Source organism: Schistocerca americana, chromosome 8 (genome assembly GCF_021461395.2).
Source record: "Schistocerca americana isolate TAMUIC-IGC-003095 chromosome 8, iqSchAmer2.1, whole genome shotgun sequence".
NCBI lineage: Eukaryota > Metazoa > Arthropoda > Insecta > Orthoptera > Acrididae > Schistocerca > Schistocerca americana.
The window spans coordinates 242,615,044-242,637,778 of record NC_060126.1 but is presented as its reverse complement, the minus strand read 5'-3'; the positions used below and the strand labels follow the sequence as shown (position 1 = coordinate 242,637,778).

Sequence of the window (22,735 nt, the reverse complement as noted above, 5' to 3'; positions counted from 1 at the left end):
AAAAAAGTTAAGAGTTAGTAGAATATATGCACTAAAGCAGCAATATGGAGAAATTATACCATTTATTGTAGCAGCGGACATCTTGTGGGTACCCTTTGTGAACTCTGCTGCCAGCAACCTAAATCGTGACCTGACTGGCTCTTGAAGTTTTAAGTTACTGTAGTTACTTGTTGCCATGTTGAGAATGAGGTCAGAATTACCGTCAACTGTACAGATGATTATGGAAAAAGCACTGATTTGAAATTTGTTCTCAAATTTTTGTGACAATATATGAAAAAGAGTTGTTGTACAACAAATCTACAACGGAACACATCATTTCCTATTGTTTGGATTTCTAGAATTTTTTAAAAACTTATTTGCTGTTCACAACTTTGTTAACATTTCATTATAAGCTTGATTTCATAAACTGAAGCAGCAGTAAGGTTTTCCTATGCTGAAAGACTGGCTGACTGACTGTAAACTCATGTGGAAAGATGACGAGACGTGGAGGGAGGGGAGGGGGGGGGGGGAGAAGGAGGTCACTCATGTAGCATTTCATAAGTCTCCCTGGTTATTTGTTGTCAGCATGTAGAATACACTGTTATTTTGTCTGGCCATTAATGCAGAAGACTAGAGTATTATCACCTATAACTTTGAGAGATCAAAAAACAAGTTGCATTCATCTGCATGCCATAGCAGAAATAAGTAACAGCCTAATGTGTTCTGTGGTTATGAAATGTTGGCCAAAAAGAAGTTTGAGTGCACAACGAGCTAAAAAATTAGGATAACCACCTCTTACCATGACAAGTCAACAATTACTTCCATGATTGTGAATAACTGAGTTTAAGTATTTTGTACACTTTTGCTTGACTGCACTGGTGGTGATGGTCAACCACTCCTTATGTGATGCTGCATATCACTTGTCTTTGTCCCAAAGCAAAAGGCATCACGTGAAACATTCTGTACCTAAACTGTACAAACATCAAAGGGAATGTCTGCTTTGTGTTTTTTAAATGCACGTAGAACATATTACTGCATGCTGTTCACTGTCTGTGGTTTTTGTGATACCAGTGGACACTCGAAATCTTTGTCACAGAAGGCACAATGTTACAGTGGTATCTTCTCAAAAATTACTGAAGGCAGGCATATTCTTCCCTCAGCAATATTTCAGCTGAAGTTATTTTCAAATTGTCCTCATAATTTTGCTGTTAAAATACATTTTAATAGAAAAAGGTTACTGCGTCTTAGTTGTGGATTTTGCTGCTATTATTTTGTGGAATGTTGTGATTAGATGTCTACTTCTGTTTTCAAAAGACAATTAGAATGATGTATTATATGTATATGTGGGTTATTTATACATGTGCATTCTCAATCATTTTCTTTAGAACTACTCAGAAGCTATGGATCGTGGAATAGCAAAGGTCATGGCAAAAATGGGCATTTCAACTCTACAGTCATATAAAGGAGCTCAGATTTTTGAGTCCGTTGGCCTTGCAGATGAAGTGATTGATAAATGTTTCAAGGTGAGTGGTGGTGGTTGCATTCTCCAATGATATATGATGATTTATGAGTCTAATGCTTGTATATTTGATTACAAATATGAGAAGAGATTTTTTAAAAACATAGTGATAATTAAAAATAAACTTGTAGAAAGTACATTGGATGTGATTCCATTAGTGTAATGTGGATAAAATAGTGTACTGAGACAGTTAAAGTTTTGTGAAATGGTAATAAATATTCACTCACCTTTCATGTTAACTTGCTTCTTTGGATCTAGTGTCCCTATAGCTTCTTGGCCAGGGAGCAAAATGTGAGACACTGGAAGCTACAGGGACAAACTCAATATTGGTCCAATTTATTTTGTTACCACCCTGAATCTTAGGAAAGTGAATCCACAGTCCTGTTTTTCTTGGGCGAGTTCATTCCCCCCCCCCCCCCCCCCCCCCCCCATAGAAAATGAATCTTGAAAATCTAAGGGATTCTGGTTCACAGGGGTGAATTCTGCAGTGCATTTTCTGTTGCCACTGTCCAGCAGAGCTAGTGTTGCATATCAGAACATACTCAAAGAGAAATTAGAGAGGGGTGGGGGCAAGAGTATGCATCTCAAAAAAACTAAACTAAACAGGCCTGACAATCATATTGTGAACCTTGTTACTGTGTCTATTTTGACATGTTGCGTCATTACAAAACTCAGTTTGTTTTTGACATCTTCTTGTTTGTGGGAGGATTACAATCAACAAAACTCATACTTATCTGAACTTCAAGGACCAGTGACATAAAAAACACATATTTTAAAGGAAAGTCTAGCTAAACATTATGTTGCATTAGCTACCAGGTTCAAATTAATACCCAGAGTGTTGATGTTAGACACATTGCACTTCATCTATACAGTACAAAACAAGATACAAGAAGCAGTGGCAGTGGCAATGGCAGTCAAATATCTATCTCCACATTACTCCATTGCCCGTTCTTCTAAACTGCTACAGTTTAGCAAAACCTCCTTTCAGAGAACAACTTCCATCCCAGTCTGAATGCTCTTTATGAACTCTGTGCAGTGGCCGACCTAAAATTACATAGGTTTTTGAATCTATTTCCAAACAATTTTGCTCAACAGATTCAACACCCACCCATTTTAATATTGGGTTTTCACCTCCCAGATGAGGTACTTGCTAGTTTGTCATAGTCAATATTATTCTTGTTTGTCATAATCAATATTTGTCAGAAACCCAAATGACAGTGGTCAGCAGAATTTGGAACAACTGAAGAAGTTGTAAAAAGATGAACAGTTGCACCTGAGTTGGGAAGAGATTCCATCAACTATGTTTCTCCAACATCCGAAAAGACGAGACATATTTGGGCCATAACATTTGACTCTGGTAGGCACAACCAACTCCTAAGAGCTATAACTGGTATTCAGTTTTACAAAAGGAACCTGTAGACCCACTTACATTACACAACATTAAGACTGGGAATACAGCCATGTGTTTATGGGACGAAGGAATTGAAGAACCCGTATCTTAAGAGTTTTCAACTGGTTTTTACTCATTACCTGTCAAATGCAAATTTTAAGAACAGGAGGATTGCGATGTTTTCGCTGGTTTCACCATAACAAAAATGTGTGTTTCTGGCCAATTTATGATTAATCCACATTCATTTATGAGAAATGAAGCATTACTTCATGATACCTGGGTGTTTGTACTGGCCATGCAATCAAAATTTTGGTAGTGTCAAAAAAGCACTACAACACACTTAAGTTGTGTCACCCCTAAAAACATACGTTTTCCATATGAGGTGCATTGTGCTGCCACTTACCGCCAGATACTCCATATCAGCGACCTCAGTAGTCATTAGACATCGTGAGAGAGCAGAACTCACGGACTTTGAATGTGGTCAGGTGATTGGATGTCACTTGTGTTATATGTCTGTATGTGAGATTTCCACACTTCTAAACATCACTAGGTCCATTGTTTTTGATGTGATAGTGATGTGGAAATGTGAAGGGACACGTAGAGCACAATAGTGTATAGGCCAAACCTGTCTGTTGACTGACAGAGACCGCAGACAGTTGAAGAGGGTCGCAATGTGTAATAGGCAGGCATCTATCCAGACCATCACACACGAATTCCAAACTGCATCAGGATCCACTGCAAGTGCTATGACTGTTAGGCAGGAGGTGAGAAAACTTGGATTTCAAGGTCGAGCAGCTGCTCTTAAGCCACACATGCCAAATGACACCTCACTTGGTGTAAGAAGCGTAAACATTGAACGATTGAACAGTAGAAAAACATTGTGTGGAGTGACAAATCACGGTGCACAATGTGGTGATCTGATGGCAGGGTGCACGGTGTGGGTATGGCAAATGGCTGGTGAACGTCATCTGCCAGTGTGTGTAGTGCCAACAGTAAAATTTGGAGGCGGTGGTGTTATGACGTGGTCGTGTTTTTTCACCCCCATATTTTTTTGCGTGGCGCTATCACAGAACAGGCCTACACTGTTGTTTTAAGCACCTTCTTGCTTCCCACTGTTGAAGACCAATTTGTGAATGGCGATTGCATCTTTCAATGTGATCAAGCACCTGTTCATAATGCACGGCCTGTGGCATGACAATAAAATCTCTGTAATAGACTGGCCTGCACAGAGTGCTGACCTGAATCCTGTAGAACACCTGTGGGATGTTTTGGAATCTCAACTTCGTGCCAGGCCTCTTGGACTGACATTGATACGTCTCTCAGTGTAGCACTCCATGAAGAATGGGCTGCCATTCCCCAAGCAACCTTCCAGCACCCGATTGCCTGTGAGAGTGGGAGCTGTCATCAAGGCTTAGGATGGGCCAACACAATATTGAATTCCAGAATTACCGATGAAAGACACCACAAACTTGTCATTTTCAGACAGGTGTCCAGTTGCTTTTGATCACATAGTGTATATCTTTGAGTTTCAGAAATGTATCACAAAATTGTCACTGAAAGGGTATAAATTTGCGGAAGGGAGAATGTACAAATGCAGTAAATACTATAGAGAGGGATTTTACATCCATTATTGTTACTGAGTAGGTCATGCAAAAGTGAAAATGAAACTCCAGAAAGAGAGGGGGTGTAGTCATAACCCACAGAGGTTAGACTTGGGGACACGTAAGACCACTGTTGAATTTGCCAATCCATGTATCTACCATTGAAACTGAAAAATGTGTTGGCTATTTTTTCCGTACATCTCATTGGTGTGGAGCACATTCTTGACAAAGGTGATACAATTTCAGTGCTTGAACTTTTAAGATGTGGGTATGGATAATTATGACATATGTAATGCACACCTGGATTATAAATGAACTTTACCTTCTTAATGGTGTTTGTTTTTCTCGTTTTCATGTGACCTTATGTATAGTCACAATATTATGGAAAGGAAAGTTGCCATGCACCACACAGCAGAGATGCTGAGTTGCAGATAGGCACAAAAAAAAGACTGTCACAACAGGCCTTATTGGCTGAAAGCTTAATTTGTGACAGTCATTTTGTTGTGCCTATCGACGGCTCAGCATCTCCGCTATATGATGAGTAGCAACTTTCATTTTCATAACATTGTTGCATTGAATCCTGTATTTCTTTATGTGTAGTCAAATGTTTTAATTGTAAAAAGGTAGTGTAATCATACACCATATACAATGCAGATCTTGTTCAGTTTGTCCTGTGGCCATTCCATAGATACATGATATACTGGAAATGTGCAATTGTTGAGTTCACATGTGGTTTCAGTCTTAGTTTAGTACACAGTGAAAACTAAATAAATAATGGCATGAAAAGTTACCACCAATGTAAGCTACAAGAATGGTGAATACTTATATATGAAGAATTTTTAAATCTGCAGGGCACTCCGTCACGCATTGGTGGTGTGACATTTGAGGTTATTGCAAAGGAAACATATGAACGCCACAATTTATCATATATGAATCATGCACCTGACATGTTGGTTCTCCGTAACCCAGGGCAATATCACTGGCGCAGTGGTGGAGAGAAACACATCAACGATCCCCTAAGCATTGCAAATCTACAGGTAAGTGGAAAAAAAATAAAAGTAGCAATAGTCATAGAGCTTTCTGCTAATTTTCTTGCATTGATATTCACTTGAGTGATCATTACTTCCTCACTTCCATTTACTCAAACAGCAGTATCATCTCTTACACAGTTACTCATATACATTGCTCACATCGAGGATTCACTTCCTTAAAATCCTAAATGAATGGAAAATGGACCTTCTCTTAGTGCTTGTCTGGATCAGGTAACAGAGGATTTAGGTTCACTCTGTAAAGGATTTACCAGGGAAGACACCGTGGTTATTGTGGGAGGGCCAGGGAACAGTATCGACAGAGATCCTGGGTACAGCATAGAGTGTGACCTGGTAAAGATTGTGTCGGCATCCAGACACACCAATGTTGAATTTGTATCTGTCCTGAGACGCCATGACCGGCCTCATTTGAACTCTTCTGTTGGGAGAGTTAATTTGGAGTTGGAACAGCTGCTTGGGTCGGGCGGGGGCTCATATTGGTGTGGTTCCTGTTGATTCTCTCAGTAGGTGGGACTATACCAGGCATGGCCTACATCTCAACAGGAAAGGGAAGGGTAAGCTGGCTGGGGTAATAGCAGGAAATTTAAGGGGGGGAGGCACTGCCATGAATGGTAAAATACCAGTGGTTACAGGTGTTGGGAGCAGCACCTTTTTTAGGATAGGTAAGACAGAAAGATGTCAAGTTCTACGAGAGGTCAGGATTGAAACAAATCTTCAGTTTAGGAAAGAAATTAAGCAGCACAATTCTAGCACATTGGATCACCAGTCACAGCTGTCAATTATAAATTTTCACCAATCACCAGAAATTTTATCTCCACCAAGTTGTATCTCAGTCCTAGATAATTGCATTAATGAATTAAAGCCACCCAACCCAGTTGACATAATCTGCCTCTCTGAACACCATGTGGCCACTGGTATAGGAACTAGGCCTAAGCACAATGAGAAACTCAGACAGGAAAGTACTGCAAATGTTAGAATAAGGAAAGGTTCTCATAAAAGTATAATTAAAAATAATGTAAGTATATTTCATCAAAATATTGGGAGTTTAAAGAATAAAATAGATGAGCTTCTGGTTTATTCAGAAGATTTAGAAACTGAGGATGAAATAGATATACTATGCCTGTCTGAGCATCACATTGTTACTGATATGGATAAGGTAAATGTAAGTGGATATAAGCTCTCTGCACATGTAATTAGAGAAAATATGGAGAAAGGAGGAGTTGCCATATATGTCAAAAGTTATCATTGTGCAAAAAGCATAGAAACAAAAAAGTTTTGTGTAGAGAAACATATAGAAGCATGTGCCGGTGAGCTTAAATTAAATAAAGGCATATTTATAATTGTAACTGTATATAGGTCCCCATTGGGAAATTTTCATCTATTTCTGAAAAATTTGGACTCCTTGTTGTTCTATCTGTCGGACAGGGGGAAGCAAATTATTATTTGTGGGGACTTCAATGTAGATTCTCTGAAAGAGGGTAATAGGAAAAATGACCTTGAAGTATTAATCGGCTCTTTCAATTTGACACCCGTTAATGATTTTCCTACTCGGGTGGTAAAGGATAGCAGCTCACTGATAGATAACTTTTTTTATAGACCAAGATAAATTTAACCAGATAAATGCTCAGCCTGTTGAGAATGGTCTTTCTGATCATGGTCCACAGCTAGTTACAATATATGACATAGCTCCATTCAGCAGTACTATACAGTCCTCCAAAGTAGTACGTTCAGTCAACGATTTAACAATTGCAAATTTCAGGGAAAGCCTACAGAAGTTAGACTGGGACGAGGCGTACCGTGAACCTGATGCCAATTTAAAATATAATTTATTTCATGACACTTTTGTAAATGCATTTGAAAACTGCTTCCCCAAGAAAATAGTGAAATATACTCGTAAGAAACCATGTAACAAACCATGGCTTACTAAGGGTATAAAAATATCTTGTAACCGGAAAAGGGAAATGTATCTTACAGCAAGAAAGAGTAGTGACCCAGAAACTATCAAACATTATAAAAATACTGTGCTATATTAAGAAAAGTTATTAAAAAAATCCAGAAGTATGTGTATCATGTCTGAAATCAGCAACTCTGATAATAAAATTAAAACAATTTGGAATATTATTAAAAGAGAAACAGGTCAACCAAGAGCACAGGAAGACAGTATTACCATCAAATTGAATGAAAACTTTACGAACAAAAAGTCAGAACTTGAAAATATTTTTAATAATCATTTTCTAAATGTTGTGGATATAGTAGGATCCAGGTGTTCATTGGAAGATGCTAGGCTGTTAATGGAAGAGGCCATACCTATGCAATTTGATACAATTGAAATCTCACCCACTTCTCCCTCTGAAATTAGGAAAATAATAAACTTGCTTAAAAGCAAAAACTCGCATGGAATTGATGGCTTTTCCAGCAAAATACTAAAAGCTTGTTCTCAACAAATAAGTGAGATTCTCAGCCACCTGTGTAATAGCTCTCTGGAACAGGGCATTTTCCCTGATAGACTGAAATATGCTATTGTTATACCTTTGCATAAAAAGGAGGATAGATCTGATGTCAACAATTACCGTCCAATCTCCCTTCTAACAGCTTTATCCAAAATTTTTGAGAAAGTAATGTATTCAAGAGTAGCTTCACATATCTGTAAAAATGAAGTACTAACAAAATGTCAGTTTGATTTCCAGAAAGGTTTTTCAACTGAAAATGCCATATATGCTTTCACCAATCAAATTTTGAACGTTCTGAATAACCGAACACCACCCATTGGGATTTTTTGTGATCTCTCAAAGGCTTTTGATTGTGTAAATCATGAAATTCTGCTAGACAAGCTCAAATATTTTGGCATGAGTGGGACAGTGCACAAATGGTTCAATTTGTACCTAACTGGACGAGTGCAGAAAGTTGAAATAAGCAGTTCTCATAATATGCAAAGATCAGCACATTCCTCAAACTGGGGAACTATCAAGAATGGGGTTCCACAAGTCAGTCTTGGGTCCTTTGTTGTTCTTAATATATATTAATGACTTGCCATTCTATATTCATGAAGAGGCAAAGTTAGTTCTCTTTGCTGATGATACAAGTATAGTAATCACACCTGACAAACAAGAATTAACTGATGAAATTGTCAATACTGTCTTTCAGAAAATTACTAAGTGGTTCATTGTAAACGGACTCTCACTGAATTTTGATAAGACACAGTACATACAGTTCCGTACAGTGAATGGTATGACGCCATTAATAAATATAGGCCTTAATCAGAAGCATATAGCTAAGGTAGAATATTCCAAATTTTTAGGTGTGTCCATTGATGAGAGAAACACATTGATGTGGAAGAAACACATTGATCTGCTGAAACGTTTGAGTTCAGCTACTTATGCAATAAGGGTCATTGCAAATTTTGGTGATAAACATCTTAGTAAATTAGCTTACTATGCCTATTTTCACTCATTGCTTTCATATGGCATCATATTTTGGGGTAATTCATCACTGAGGAATAAAGTATTTATTGCACAAAAGTGTGTAATCAGAATAATAGCTGGAGTCCACCCAAGATCATCCTGCAGACATTTATTTAAGGATCTAGGGATATTCACAGTAGCTTCTCAGTGTATATACTCCCTTATGAAATTTATTATTAACAACCAAACCCAATTCAAAAGTAATAGCAGTGTGCATAACTACAATACTAGGAGAAAGGATGATCTTCACTATTCAAGATTAAATCTAACTTTGGCACAGAAAGTGGTGAATTATACTGCCACTAAAGTCTTTGGTCACTTACCAAATAGTATCAAAAGTCTGGCAGATAACCAACAAGTATTTAAGAAGAAATTAAAAGAATTTCTGAATGACAACTCCTTTTACTCCATAGAGGAATTTTTAGATATAAATTAAGAAAAAAAAAATTAAAAAAAATTAAAAAAAAACAAAAAACAAAGTTGTTATATTAACATAATTATGTTGTTAAATTAACTTAATTATGCCATGTATTGGAAAATTTGACTTGTTCCACATCAGTACGAAATATCGTATTCATGATCCATGGAACTAGTATTAATCTAATCTTATGGTACACCCTGCTTTAGCAAAAGTACTATGTGAGCTCGTGTAAGAATCCATTGTGGCCCAATCGAAACAGAATAAAGGCTGTACGAAAGGGCCTCTATTCCGTTACTGCAGTCTTTGACTATACTGTTTACACATGCACCGATCTGAGATGTATCCCACTGAATCAGCCCCCCCCCCCCCCCCCCTCTTCTCTCATTCTGCCTTGTTTTCCACATATTACTTCAGCCAATGGCATATTGTATGCAGATGAATTGTTACATCCTAGAAGCTGCCGACACTATTAGAGTACAGTCGCACCATTCTCGAAACGTGTATATTCCAAGGACATATGATCTTTGAAACTACATTGTGTATTTATGTTGGCCTAAAAGTTTTGCCAGACATTAAACATTTGAACAGACACAGTCAGAGTGCTTTGTCCACTGCATAATTCTGTTAAACAGTCTGTGGAGTGTTAAGAGAATTGACGAGGCTTTATGTTTCATCACTCAGCTTGAAATATGCTCACTATTTTTATATACTGTATTTAGCATATTTCGTGACAGTACATTTTCCGTGAAATGTTTACAAGACGATATTTGTCTTGGCTTCAGTCGTCCAGTGGAAGTATGATTCCTCAGTGCAGTTTCGTTGGCTGGAGAAATGACTTGGTTCAATGTGTTTACCTCATTTTTGGTGCTTCAAATACCATTTCTTCGAATGTGGTTTCTTCTTAAAGTTTATATAAAAAATATTGTAACATAATTCATTTTTCCTCTTCACTAGCAAATTATTATGATGGCGACCTGCACATTGTTCCACCGTCAACACACACCAAGAGTTCACTGCCGACTATGACTATGGTCAAAGACAACTCCAGCGTCAAAGTCATTTTACACAACACACAAGCTTCCACTTGTAATCAGTCTCTTTGATATTCTTCGTCACATCTGCTAATGTTAATCAATATGCTGTCACTCTCAAAAATATAAGTAAATTAGCATAAAATAAGGCAAATTACAATTAAAAAAAATATTCTGACAAAAATATAAGAAAACATTTAAAATTTCCCTCATTAAATGTGGTATCGACAAATCCGGTAGAAAATAACACATCTCCCAGATCCATTACAAGCTCTTCCGTTTGCTTTCATCCGAGCACTATTTTTTCCCAGCCATATAAAAACATTCCTTTACTTTTGAATTGTCTGCCAACTCTGACTTTTTAACTTTCAAGGTTTCCAAATCTCCTCTGTTGCTAGTATTTCACTGCCAGTGTTTCTTTTTTTTTTTATCTTGTTTGTGGTCTCCCCTGACACTGGTTCTCAATGGCTTTACTGCATGGCACTTTGAAAATCCAATTTCATACAATTCCTTTACTCTTTATAAGAGGAAGTTATGTCTCCATTACCTTCCATTTGTCTACTTTTTCAATAAGTACCTTTCAGCCCAGCAAGTGGAAATACTGTGTCAGTCTGCAGTCCTGTAGACAAAACTGTTGTTTTTGAATAATTTGGGTTCTGATTGTAGTTTGATTTCGAGGCTTCTTTCTGTGGGTAATATTCTTTCTGATTTAAAGTTTTCCTCAACCTAAAGGTTGATTTGAACGACATAGTGCTTTACTAGGTATGTCTTCATATTTCTCTGACCAGTGGATGCATGACACGCTGACACAGCCTGTTATAGAGGGACAGTTTAACATGCACTCTAAATTGTGGTGCAACTATGCATTTTCAGGTATACTAATATCTGCCAGTTTTGAAATAAATTATAAGCAATGGAAAAAAACTATAGGACCAACTGGGTGTTGAATGTTACAAATTTGGATTTGCGGCCTTACAATTATCATCTTCGCCTCAGAGGCACACTTGAAACTGTATCTGCATGCAACTAAAAATAAACTCTTTCTCTATTCACAGGAAGCTGCTGTGAACAAGAATCGCAGTGCTTATGATAAATTTCGTGAATCAACAATGCAAAGTGTGAGAGCATGTACACTTCGTGGGCAGTTGGAACTTGTACCATCGGAAAGTCCTATTGATATTAATCAAGTTGAACCAGCCTCTGAAATTGTCAAGCGATTTGCAACAGGTGAATCATTTGCTCTGTATTATTACAAATATCACTTTCTCTTAGTCAAGCTTACTTGATGACCTTTCAGTAATGTTCCTTACTTTATCAATAAATTGATCAATGTTGATTAATTTGGGGCTAACGGTGAGAATTGGGGATGATGAGGATAACACTTAAACAGTGGCTATATGGCAGTAGACAGTTCCTAGAGTGGACAGTTGTTGGTGTTTCAACTAATGACATATGGCACTGTGTTTTACCAGTACTGAAAATATGTGAACTTCAGACATCTATTAATGTAAGAATGGAAATGACAAATCATAATGTAGACATTACCATAGACAAAGGTAGATGGAATGATTAATAAATGTATTCTTGTACTTTGCTGTATTCTGATTATTGCTCTGTCTGTGCAGGTGCTATGAGCTTTGGGAGTATTTCACTAGAGGCTCACACCACATTGGCTATTGCTATGAACAGAGTAAAAGCTAAATCCAACACCGGGGAAGGCGGTAAGTGGTTGTCAGTTCACAATTATTCAGAATATTTTTTGCAGTTTTAGAGAAGTTTTTAGCCTACATGTCTTTTAAGTACTTTGAAATGCAACATTACATTTAGAAAGAGGAAGGGGCTAAGGTAAAAAATCATGTTTCTTCAACTGTTAATGTAATCTAGTTCAAGTTGACAATTACTAATGATTGTATTGTTCAGTGTCTGTATAGTCTAATGCAGTGCAAGGATGTCTAAAGGAACAGACACTACCGACGATCATACAGCCATATTAAATTACATTTGCAAATAAATTTTGTAGTTTAATTCAAATACTAATGCTGCTTAATGCACAATGTTGGGAAGAAAAGTTGCTGTCGACTATGTGCCATAACATACCACTTACATTGTAGTGAGAGAACTAGTTATTGGTAACAAAAGCTATCATATATGAGCAAAGCTAATTTTTAGTTGGTAATTTCCAGTACCATATAGAATTATTTGTAGTTCTCACAATTACATGTCGTTGATTCGTGTATAAGGGGCATACAAAAAGAAACGAGCCAGAGGCATAATTACAGATACCAGTACCTGTGTTTAAAAGTATTGACCCTGGCTTTTGAGACAGTTGTCCCACTGTGACACAAGGTGGTGAATGGCTGGCTGTCTCATAAAATTCCTGGGGCTGCAATGTTAACCAGTTCCGCACGTACAGCTGGACATCGTCGTTCGAGGTGAATCGTTTGTCCCTCGGAGCCTTTTTAAGGGGACCAAAAATGGCGTAATCACAGGGAGAGAGGTCTGGACTGTATGGAGGGTGGCCATTTGAATTTCTGTAGGATTGCTGCAACTGTGTTGGCCGATGAGACTTAGCATTGTCGTGGAGTAGAATGAAACCATGGGTGAGATTGCCAGGTCATTTTGATTTGGTCGCTTAGTGAAGGGGGGGTCAAAGTTTGCGAGTGACACTGGGCATGCTGCAGGAAGTGAGTCAGAATGGGGCCATCTTGGACAAAGAAGAACGTCAGCATAACCTTTTCTCCACTTTTGTGGACGGCTGCATCCAGTGGTATGTGTGGAACTGGTTAACATCGCAGCCCCAGGAATTTTATGAGGCAGCCATTCAGCACCTTGTGTCACAGTGGGAAAGTGTCTCAACAGCCAGGGTTGATACTTCTAACATACAGGTACTGGTTTCTGTAATTATGCCTCCGGCTCATTTCTTTTTGAACGCCCCTTCTATAAGGAGGATGCATGTTCCTGGAAACCTGTCTTCGTGATGAAGTTAGTGCATAGTGTGCGTCTATTTTTAATGCATCAATTCATATAATATTTTCTTTGTGCTTGAATATGATAACTTGTCTTTTTTATACTTTGGGCTACCCAAAAAATAGGTGAAAATGCTGACAGATACTTGAATCAAGATCCTGAGTTCAATAAAAGGTCAGCCATTAAGCAGGTGGCCAGTGGTCGTTTTGGAGTTACAAGCTCTTATCTAGCACATGCTGATGATCTCCAGATAAAAATGGCACAGGGAGCCAAGCCTGGTGAAGGTGGAGAGCTGCCAGGATACAAGGTGAGCTGAACATGAATGGGATAATGAATTTAAATAATAGCACTATAATTCCGGTGGAAATAAGTCCTTCTTTTCCTTATCTATCTTCCTTTGTAAATTGCTGTAACACAATTTCAGTTTGAAGAGAGTTGTTAATATGATGATGGATGATACCTATGTAATGGGGCCAATATTGGCAGATGTTAAATGGATGAGAAAGAAACTGGACTAATTTGCATATAGACTACCTTAATGTTGAGGGAGAGGGAGAGGGAGAGGGAGAGGGAGCTGTCGCCCACTCTGAAAAAAGTGTTTCTTCTGTAATCCCCTTCAGAGAGTAAATGCATCAGAAGAAATGCTAGGATTGGAAAAGACAAAAAAAGGTTCAGCAGTGAATATTTGATTAGGCAGAGAAATTAATAAAGAAATGATGCTAGTGTAGAGATGTTGAAAGTCAGCAGCAACTATTCAAGTTCCTCTGAAATGTAGAAAAGCTAAACAAGAAGAAAACGTTAACTACAGGTATCACAAGATAGATGCAAACTGAAACTGTGTACATGTGCTCCTCACAGGCTAATGAACTATAACTTCAAAGAGCTCAGAGAAAGGAGCAGATTGATTAGAGTTACAAATTAGCTATTGGGCAATAAAAGCAGAAAGTAAGGCAAGAAGATGGAAACACTATTCAGAGAAACTCTATTTTTGTCCTGAAGTAATTAGGCCAATTGGAAATTAGAACACATTCAACAGTATGATAAGGGAGATCAGGTTTGTATCACTAAATTTCAAAAAGCTTTGCATAAACTCGGGGCAAATATCCAAGTATTGAGGAATTGCCATCACATCTCTTCCAGGCTTGAGGCTGAAGTGTAGGCCAAGGATTACAAAAATTTGTAAATGAAATTTATTTAAGAGGGGATGTCCGTTGAGAGGCTGAAAATCATGTACCTAGCTTACTCCTGAGAAAAGCAAGAGTGAATACATGTAAAACCTATGGTAAAATCAGTGTACCGCCACATGTAAAAAGTCTCAAGAGATTGCTTTTTGGAAGAAAGGATGTAATAGGAGTAGATCTGAAGTGGACTCATTTTGTTTTGGAAAAAGTGAGAATAATTTAGAAATTTGTATCACTGCAACCAAAATAATACAGGATATATTTACATGAGAAAAGAAAAGGAACACACAAGTTGAATTTATAAATATGAAAATTGCTTTTGATAATATTGAATAACATAAGATGTGTCTCCTTTGACAATGTGATAGCAACTACAGGGACGAAAAAGTAATCCATTCTCTTTATTTGAAGCTGGGACTATTGCAATGGGATAGAGACCAAAATCTGAAAGGGTGTGAGGCAGATTTGCTAATTGTCACCATTGACATTTAATTTATGTATGGAAGAAGCAGTAAGGGAAATATGGTACAATTATCAGTGTGGAAGCTTTAGAGGACAGAAAATAAACATTATGACAATAGTGGTTGCTGAAATTGTACAAGAATTGAGTTGTGTGCTTGCTGGTGGCTATAAGATGTTCATAAACAAAATGAAAACTGAGGGAATGGTGAACACAGCAGACGGACATGCTGATTGTTTAAATGTTAAACTTGGACATGAAAATATTGAACATGTGTGTGATTTTTACAGTCTCTGAAATAAAACAGATAAAGAAAGGATTGCTTGAGGCAAAATGGCTCTGTGTAAAAAAGTCAGCTACTAGCTGCAAAAAAAGTAAATCCTGAGACCAGACAAAGATTCACTGAAAGCTAGTTTTATAGTACAGCTCTTTGCATCTGTGAAACGTGGATATTGTGCAAGGCAGAAATAGAATGAAATTATTAAGAGCTTTTGGAATGTGGGATACAGGACATTGTTTAAAAATGTATTAATAAACTAAAGAATGAACTTTCCTTTAACAACTCAGTGAGGTAGAGTGTCTGATAAAGACTATAATGAGGTGAAGAGAGAGAATGGTTAGATACACATTATGACATGAACCTCTGCTGACAACATAGGTGAAAGGAAAGACTCATGGGATAGACATTGATAAGACTACGTAAGACAAGACATGGATGAGGAATGATGCAGCAGTTGGGCTGAAATGCGGAAGACTGCTGACAACCAATGGGAATGGAGAATATCACGAAACCACTGAGATGACATTCTGAAATTACTGTTGGCATGATAATCATAAGGCTTTGGTGTATGGTGGTTCATTGGTGGTTTCATAATTACTAATTACATTAGGCAGCAGTTTACTGACTGAATTACAAAACATTCCTTCAAGCACTTCTCCACTCTCTATAATTTGAAACACATGTAAAAATGTATTATGACATGTGAGAATATTTTGGGTTATGTTTCTACACGAATATGCTGTAAACACAAATCTTTAGAAACCATTTGTTCTTACAGGTGACCAAAGATATTGCGAAAACAAGACACTCTGTTCCTGGTGTGGGTCTTATATCACCACCTCCCCATCATGACATTTATTCTATTGAAGATCTTGCAGAGTTGATCTATGACCTTAAGTGTGCTAATCCTAATGCTCGAATCTCTGTCAAGCTGGTATCAGAAGTTGGTGTTGGTGTTGTTGCTTCAGGAGTAGCCAAGGTAAGATACATACATAGTGAAAAACACACTCTGCTACTATCATGGTCAGGAGGCCTTGTATTATTTTATAAGAACATTAGCTTGTATAATTATCATCTCTTTCTTTTCTCCTATCTACCAGGGAAAAGCAGAGCACATTGTGATTTCTGGCCATGATGGAGGCACTGGAGCAAGTTCATGGACAGGAATTAAGAATGCTGGGTTGCCATGGGAACTTGGAATTGCAGAGACACATCAGGTGCTTGTGTTAAATAACCTCCGGTCAAGAGTGGTTGTTCAGGCTGATGGACAGATCCGCACAGGTAAGACTGTTTCCACATCTCATTGTAAAGAAGCAATAAATTGAAATATATCATATTTACCCAATTACAAGATGACGTTTTTTTTCTTAAACTTGTCTTTTGAAAAATACAGTCATCTTATAATTTGCAGATTAAACAATTTAACATTTTTACATTGTTCAATAGAATATATAGGCATGCTCTCTACAGATAAAGCTTTGGCTATTGAGGTTACGTGAAGATTTATTTCAAAGAATTCAGAAAGGCAGGCCTGGGCAGACAATATTCACGTACAAACATTAATGGTGCTTTATGAGTAAAGGTTATGTTCAAATGCGAAATTTGCCCTTCAGAAAAACATTACTTGATTGTGAACTGAGATAGATATTTTATTTGATTGTGAAAGACTGTAATGAATTACTAAGTGACTGCACGGGTTGAGGTGCCATGTCATGGATTGTGCGGCCTCTCCCGCCGGAGGTTAGAGTCCTCCCTCGGGCATGGGTGTGTGTATTGTTCTTAGCATAAGTTAGTTTAAGTAGGGTGTGAGTCTAGGGACCAATGACCTCAGCAGTTTGGTCCGTTAGGAATTCACACACATTTGAACATTTTTTCGAATTACTGAGTGGGTTGCAAATGAGAGAGTCTGTTACTGTTCATGTATTCGAATACCAGATGAAAATGTTACCAGCTTTTAATTAGCTTTAGAACATGATGGTGACATTCAATTGAAACAAAAAGGAAAAATAATCAAGAATGAAAACAGAAAATAAATCATATTAAACTGACTGTAATTGTAATGAGAATAAATTACAGCAGCAAGACTCATCATGGGAATAGTACCAACAGATCTAATTAGATTGCAAGACGAATGAAAGTTCAAGAATTGAACTGAATTGTGAGTGTGGTCTTTAATTTATGTATTAGTTGTTGCTGTTGTTACATATGACTTGCATTCTGGAAGAGACTGCAATCTCTCTTTCATAGTTGCTCAAGCACAGCACTATGGAGTGGCTGGAGGGGGAACAGGACCAGCTTGGCTGTGAACTAAATAAGTGCAGGGAGGGGAGTAGTGAGCAGACAGGAAATTGTGTCCTGTTGCAAACCATGTGAATCTATACCACATACTTTGGTTTTGTAGAAATGTCTACATTGTTTAAATTGCAGTTTGCCTGGAATCCATTTGTATTCAGAACTGAACTGACTTTAGAATTGGATAAATACGCAACAATATCATTCATTTTTGCAAGAGATGGCAAAAGTTCAGATAGGGGCCACTGGCATACTTAAGTGTTTCATGCTCCGGCGTACTTAGGTGTTTCATGCTGCAATGGTATGAATGTTCACTGTGACGTTTGATGGGAACGAAGTGGAGGTACACAGTCAATGAGAGAGCAGCACGCAGATGATAAGCAAGAGACATTGTTACAATCTAATGTCAGTAGAGAAGCGAAATCATTTATGTATTTGAATAAAAACAGCTGTGTTCCCACGTCCAAAATCTAACCACAGCCCCAAAAATCGCAACTTTTTCAGAAGAAATAGAAGTTATTTGTAGCAACAAAGATATAAATTTCACAGCTGTGCTATTAGGACGATGATTAAAAATAGTGATACTACAGATGACAGGATTAGTAAGTAAACAATGTAGAAAAGGAAATTGTCCAAAAATTAATGTAACCCATGTCTTTTTGTTTATTTTATTTCTTCTTGTATTATCAAAATCAATAAATGGCATAAATGTAGAATAGGTGTAACAATAATTTATTAGGCAGATACTTTGTCAGATAAAACAGTTGTTAATTTTGTTTAGTAAGAATATGCTAAAAATATTTTTTTTTTCAAGACCTCTTGAAAACGAAAGGAGCATTGTCTATAATCAGGGTTGTCTTACACTCGGGTAAATACTGGCTTCATTTGGAAAAACTAATTATCTGGTATGGCTTTCTACAAGCCTACAGGCATGTAAAATGGAAGCAATGCTCTTACTGAAGAAGCAATAAAATACTAAAAAATATCAACACTTGGTTTAAGGTGAACGGATTATTGTAAAATGTACACACAGTTCATTACTTTCCATGAGAACTGTTACTGAATGAGATACGAGCAATAAATATGGTTGAGTTTTTGGCGCAACATATAAATTACAATCTGAATAGGAAAACTTGCATCCTCGACATAGTGAAGCTCTTCAGTTCAGCTACATTTGCAGTATCCTCATTTTAAAAATAAAGAAGTTGGTTTATTTTGCATATTTCCAAGAATGAAAGAATTCGTGGACATGGCTTCACGGATGGGAATTTCATAATATAAAAGGGTTTCATTGAATTATTTCTGGAATTTTTGTACAGAAAATTTGGTATTTTGACAACTGCTTCCCAATACATGTGTTCATTAATGCCTTTTTTTATACTAAAATTTATCTTTTTTTCAGAAAATAGTGTAAAGACAAAAAAAATTTTTTTTCGAAGACTTCAATACTAAAATAGAAAAAAAAGCAGTTACATACACAGGTACATAAATATGAATCATCTTGCCGGAGAATGTCAATCTCTTGTGGGTAATGCATAGGACAACTCCTACTATTGCACGAGTTAGTGCCTTCTCAGTCACACTTAAAATTAATGTTTTAGACTATAATGTAATCAATATTAATATACCAAGAGGATACCGAAAAGAGTATGTTCCAGGATGGAATGATGAAAGTGAAACACTGTTTCAACATTTCCAGCAAAGTGGTGACACAGAGATAACTATGGAACTATTGTCCAGCTTGGACATGTCTGAGGCAGAAATGGGCAGAAACAGTCGAAAATATCAACTTTACCCACTCGAGCAGGGAAGCATGGAGTCTTCTGAGAAAACTGGGAGGAAGTGCACCAGTTTGCAGAAAAAATTCTGAAGTATCACCAGACCAAATTGCTTCCCACGTCATTACTACCTCAAGAGTGCCGCCTGACAAACATACTAGACATACCAAATGACAGCTTCGTGACCTGAAAAAGATGGCATCTCTCTCATCTGAGTATATCCATCCTTTCACAGTTTCAGACATTGACTCTGGACTGAAGGACCTCAAATCTCTTAAGGCACCTGGATTCGATGGTATCCATCCAGAATTCCTGATCCATATGGGAGGAAAAGCTAGGAAGTGACTGGCAGAATTCTTCACTGATATCCTGCTGACTGATCAACTTCCATTGGAGTTCAAAAAGACAAAGATAATATTTATTCTGAAATAAATTCTGCTGGCAAACCCAGCTTCTTGGTAGAAAGCTATCGCCCCATTGCCCTACTTAGCTGCTGCTACAAGTTTTTTGAAAGGCTAGTGTCTAATAGAATAAGTAGTGCTATCCTAGAGAACATTCCAGTTGATCAGGCAGGCTTCAGACCAGGGCGTAGCTGCTGCGACCAAGTATTGTGTCTCACATCCTTCATAGAGTCAGGATACCAAATGAAAGAGAAAACATCTGTGGCGTTTGTCGATCTAACTACCACCTTCGACGCTGTGTGGAGGGAAGACCTTATCTACAAATTTCTCCACATCATACCATGCAGAACAATGGCTTGACTGATTAACAGCATGCTAAGCGATCAGAAGTTCCAGGTAATTACTGGAATCAACATAAGTAAGGAGAGGAATCTGAACAATGGATTGCCTCAAGGATCAGTTCTCTCACCATTACTCTTCAATCTATATCTATCTGATCTACCTGACACTTTGTCCAGAAAATACTGCTATGCCAACGACCTGGCTCTAGCCGTATGACACCAGGAAATGAAAACAGAAGAAATTCTAACCAATTACCTGACTGCAATAATAATTACTTAAAAATCTGGAGACTCCAACCCAATGTGAGTAAAACAGAAGTGTGTTGCTTCCACTTAAATAATTGGTTGGCGAACTTAAAACTGGAAGTCAGTTTCAGAGGCAGAATTCTTAATCATAATTGGAACCCACAATATCTTAGTGTCATCTTGGACAATACACTATGCTTCAAACAATACCTTCTTAACTTAGCTGAAAAGTTGAGGACTCAAAACAACATCCTCCATAAGGTATGCGGAACTACCTGAGGATCTTCAGGAACCACACTGCGATCTTCAGCTGTGGGCTTGGTGTACTCAAGTGCTGAGTATTGTGCACCTGTTTGGATGAACGGTCATCATACAAGGCTTGTTGACACCCAGCTGAATACGACAGTGTGCATACTATCTGGCGCAGTCAGATCTACTACAGTTTGTTGGCTTCCACTGTTAACCGGTATAATGCCTTCTGATCTACGCAGATGTACTGCCCTTATGAGAGAATTCTACAAGATCTCCAGGAATTCTAACCTACCTGTGCTTAGCGACCTGGCTTTTTTAAATCGTAAGAGACTGAAATCACGCCATCCAACTCTGTGTGATGGTGCTAACATGGTTGCTAAGTATTTCAGACCTCTTGAAGAATGGAAAAGTCGGTGGGAAGCAATGACAGATGTGCGCCTGCATAACATCTTCTCAGGTGCTAAACTTCCAAGTGGATTCGACTTACCGTGCAAGACCTGGACTACTCTCAACAGAATCCGTACTGGCCATGTCGATGCAGGGATGCTCTCTTTAAGTGGAAGAAGTGGCCTAATCCAGCCTGTGACTGCGAGGCTCCATACCAGACTGTTCACCTCATTGTCAGTGAATGCAGGATTCGAGCCTGTCACGGTGCTGAAGAGGACTTCCTGCTAGCAACTCCAGATGAAGTGCGCTGGATTGAAGGACTGGATATTCAGTTGTAAAGACAAACTTAAGTTTCTTGTGTGTCAATATGTACATATGTATATGTAATTTAATTTTATAATATGTCTGTATTAGCCATATGCTAAATAAATAAAATATTAATATTCAGTTACTATATTTTATACAGTTAAGACAACTGTGTAACATTAAAAATTATGTTCAGAAAATTGTAGTTTTAAAAAATGATAGAGAAATATCTACCAGGTTCAGCTTTTAGTATTGCCAATAGGAACACCTAAAATTAAAAACACTATGTCAAATTTTCAGTGGCATATGAGACCTTTACATATTTTAGATTGTTAGTTGTCAACAAAAAGCAGCATTACACTTAGTGCTTTTTAGTGATGATGATGGTATCACCAGAAGGGACTGGAGCACAATGACAGTATTATTTCTGTTGGAACAAAACTTCTTTTTTTTTCCTTTTTTGACCCCGTCATTTCTTTGAATTTTGTCATTCCTTACCGCTTCAAAATTCATTGACCTTCGTTCCGTGTTTGCAACTAAATGACAGGCAGTTTGTTTTTTACCATATGCATTTTGCTTCTTCTATTTACGGAGAATTTTCAGTGGCCTGTAATATAGATTTGCTTTATATATAATAAATTCAATATGTAATAATTAAAAGTATGTTACTATGTTGAGTTTTCTCATGTTATTCACTAATTTTACGGGTTAGAAATAACTTTTGCAGCACATGTTTTGCAATGTTAAATTATTGTTTGGTGTTACTTAAGATTTCCAATGTTGTTAGCTCATGTGTGTTTACTTGGTCCCCATACTCCAGATGGACAGTTTGTGGTGTTTTTCCACGGACATGTATTGTAACACTTCATTTGCACTTGGCATTGTGTGTTGAATGTGTTCATGTTTAACATTTCAGTTTGTTATTGTTTTAGTGGCTTGAGTTACTCCTTACACTAATTTGATCATTAATTACTTTCTTTTTAATTGCAAGGGCTCTTTGTACATGAAAGTTTTCCTATAATGTCGGGAGTCATGTGTTGCAATTACTCACCCTAATAATTTTCATGTCCTGATCCATGTTGGATGGTTCATGTCCACATTTTATTATGTGTTCAGCAAAGGTAAAGGCACACACAAACACAAGTGAGGTAAACACAGTGACAATTGGCAGCACTGCACATTCTAAGCACAAACATGGTCAATACATAATGACTTGTGCAAGTGAAGTGTTGTAGTACATCTGGGTGAAAAAATATCGGAAATCAGCCATCTGGAGTATGGGGACTGAGTAAACACATCTCCCGGACTACAACATGGGCTAGCAACATTGGAAATCATGAGGTACACCAACCAATAATTGAACCTCTCAAAACTTGGGCTGCAAAAGTTATTT

General features: G+C 37.6%; 1 protein-coding gene across 2 annotated transcripts in view; it reads left to right on the top strand.

Annotated features, from left to right (window-relative positions):
- Nucleotides 1–22,735, top strand: part of LOC124546019 (glutamate synthase [NADH]) — a 360,968-nt gene that overhangs the window by 277,184 nt on the left and 61,049 nt on the right. For both annotated transcript variants that reach the window (XM_047124987.1, XM_047124986.1), the window contains 7 exons: nt 1,365–1,502; nt 5,341–5,526; nt 11,507–11,678; nt 12,077–12,172; nt 13,544–13,725; nt 16,118–16,318; nt 16,440–16,620. In XM_047124987.1, coding sequence (XP_046980943.1) covers nt 1,365–1,502; nt 5,341–5,526; nt 11,507–11,678; nt 12,077–12,172; nt 13,544–13,725; nt 16,118–16,318; nt 16,440–16,620 — 1,156 coding nt within the window. The remainder of the gene's footprint in view (nt 1–1,364; nt 1,503–5,340; nt 5,527–11,506; nt 11,679–12,076; nt 12,173–13,543; nt 13,726–16,117; nt 16,319–16,439; nt 16,621–22,735) is intronic.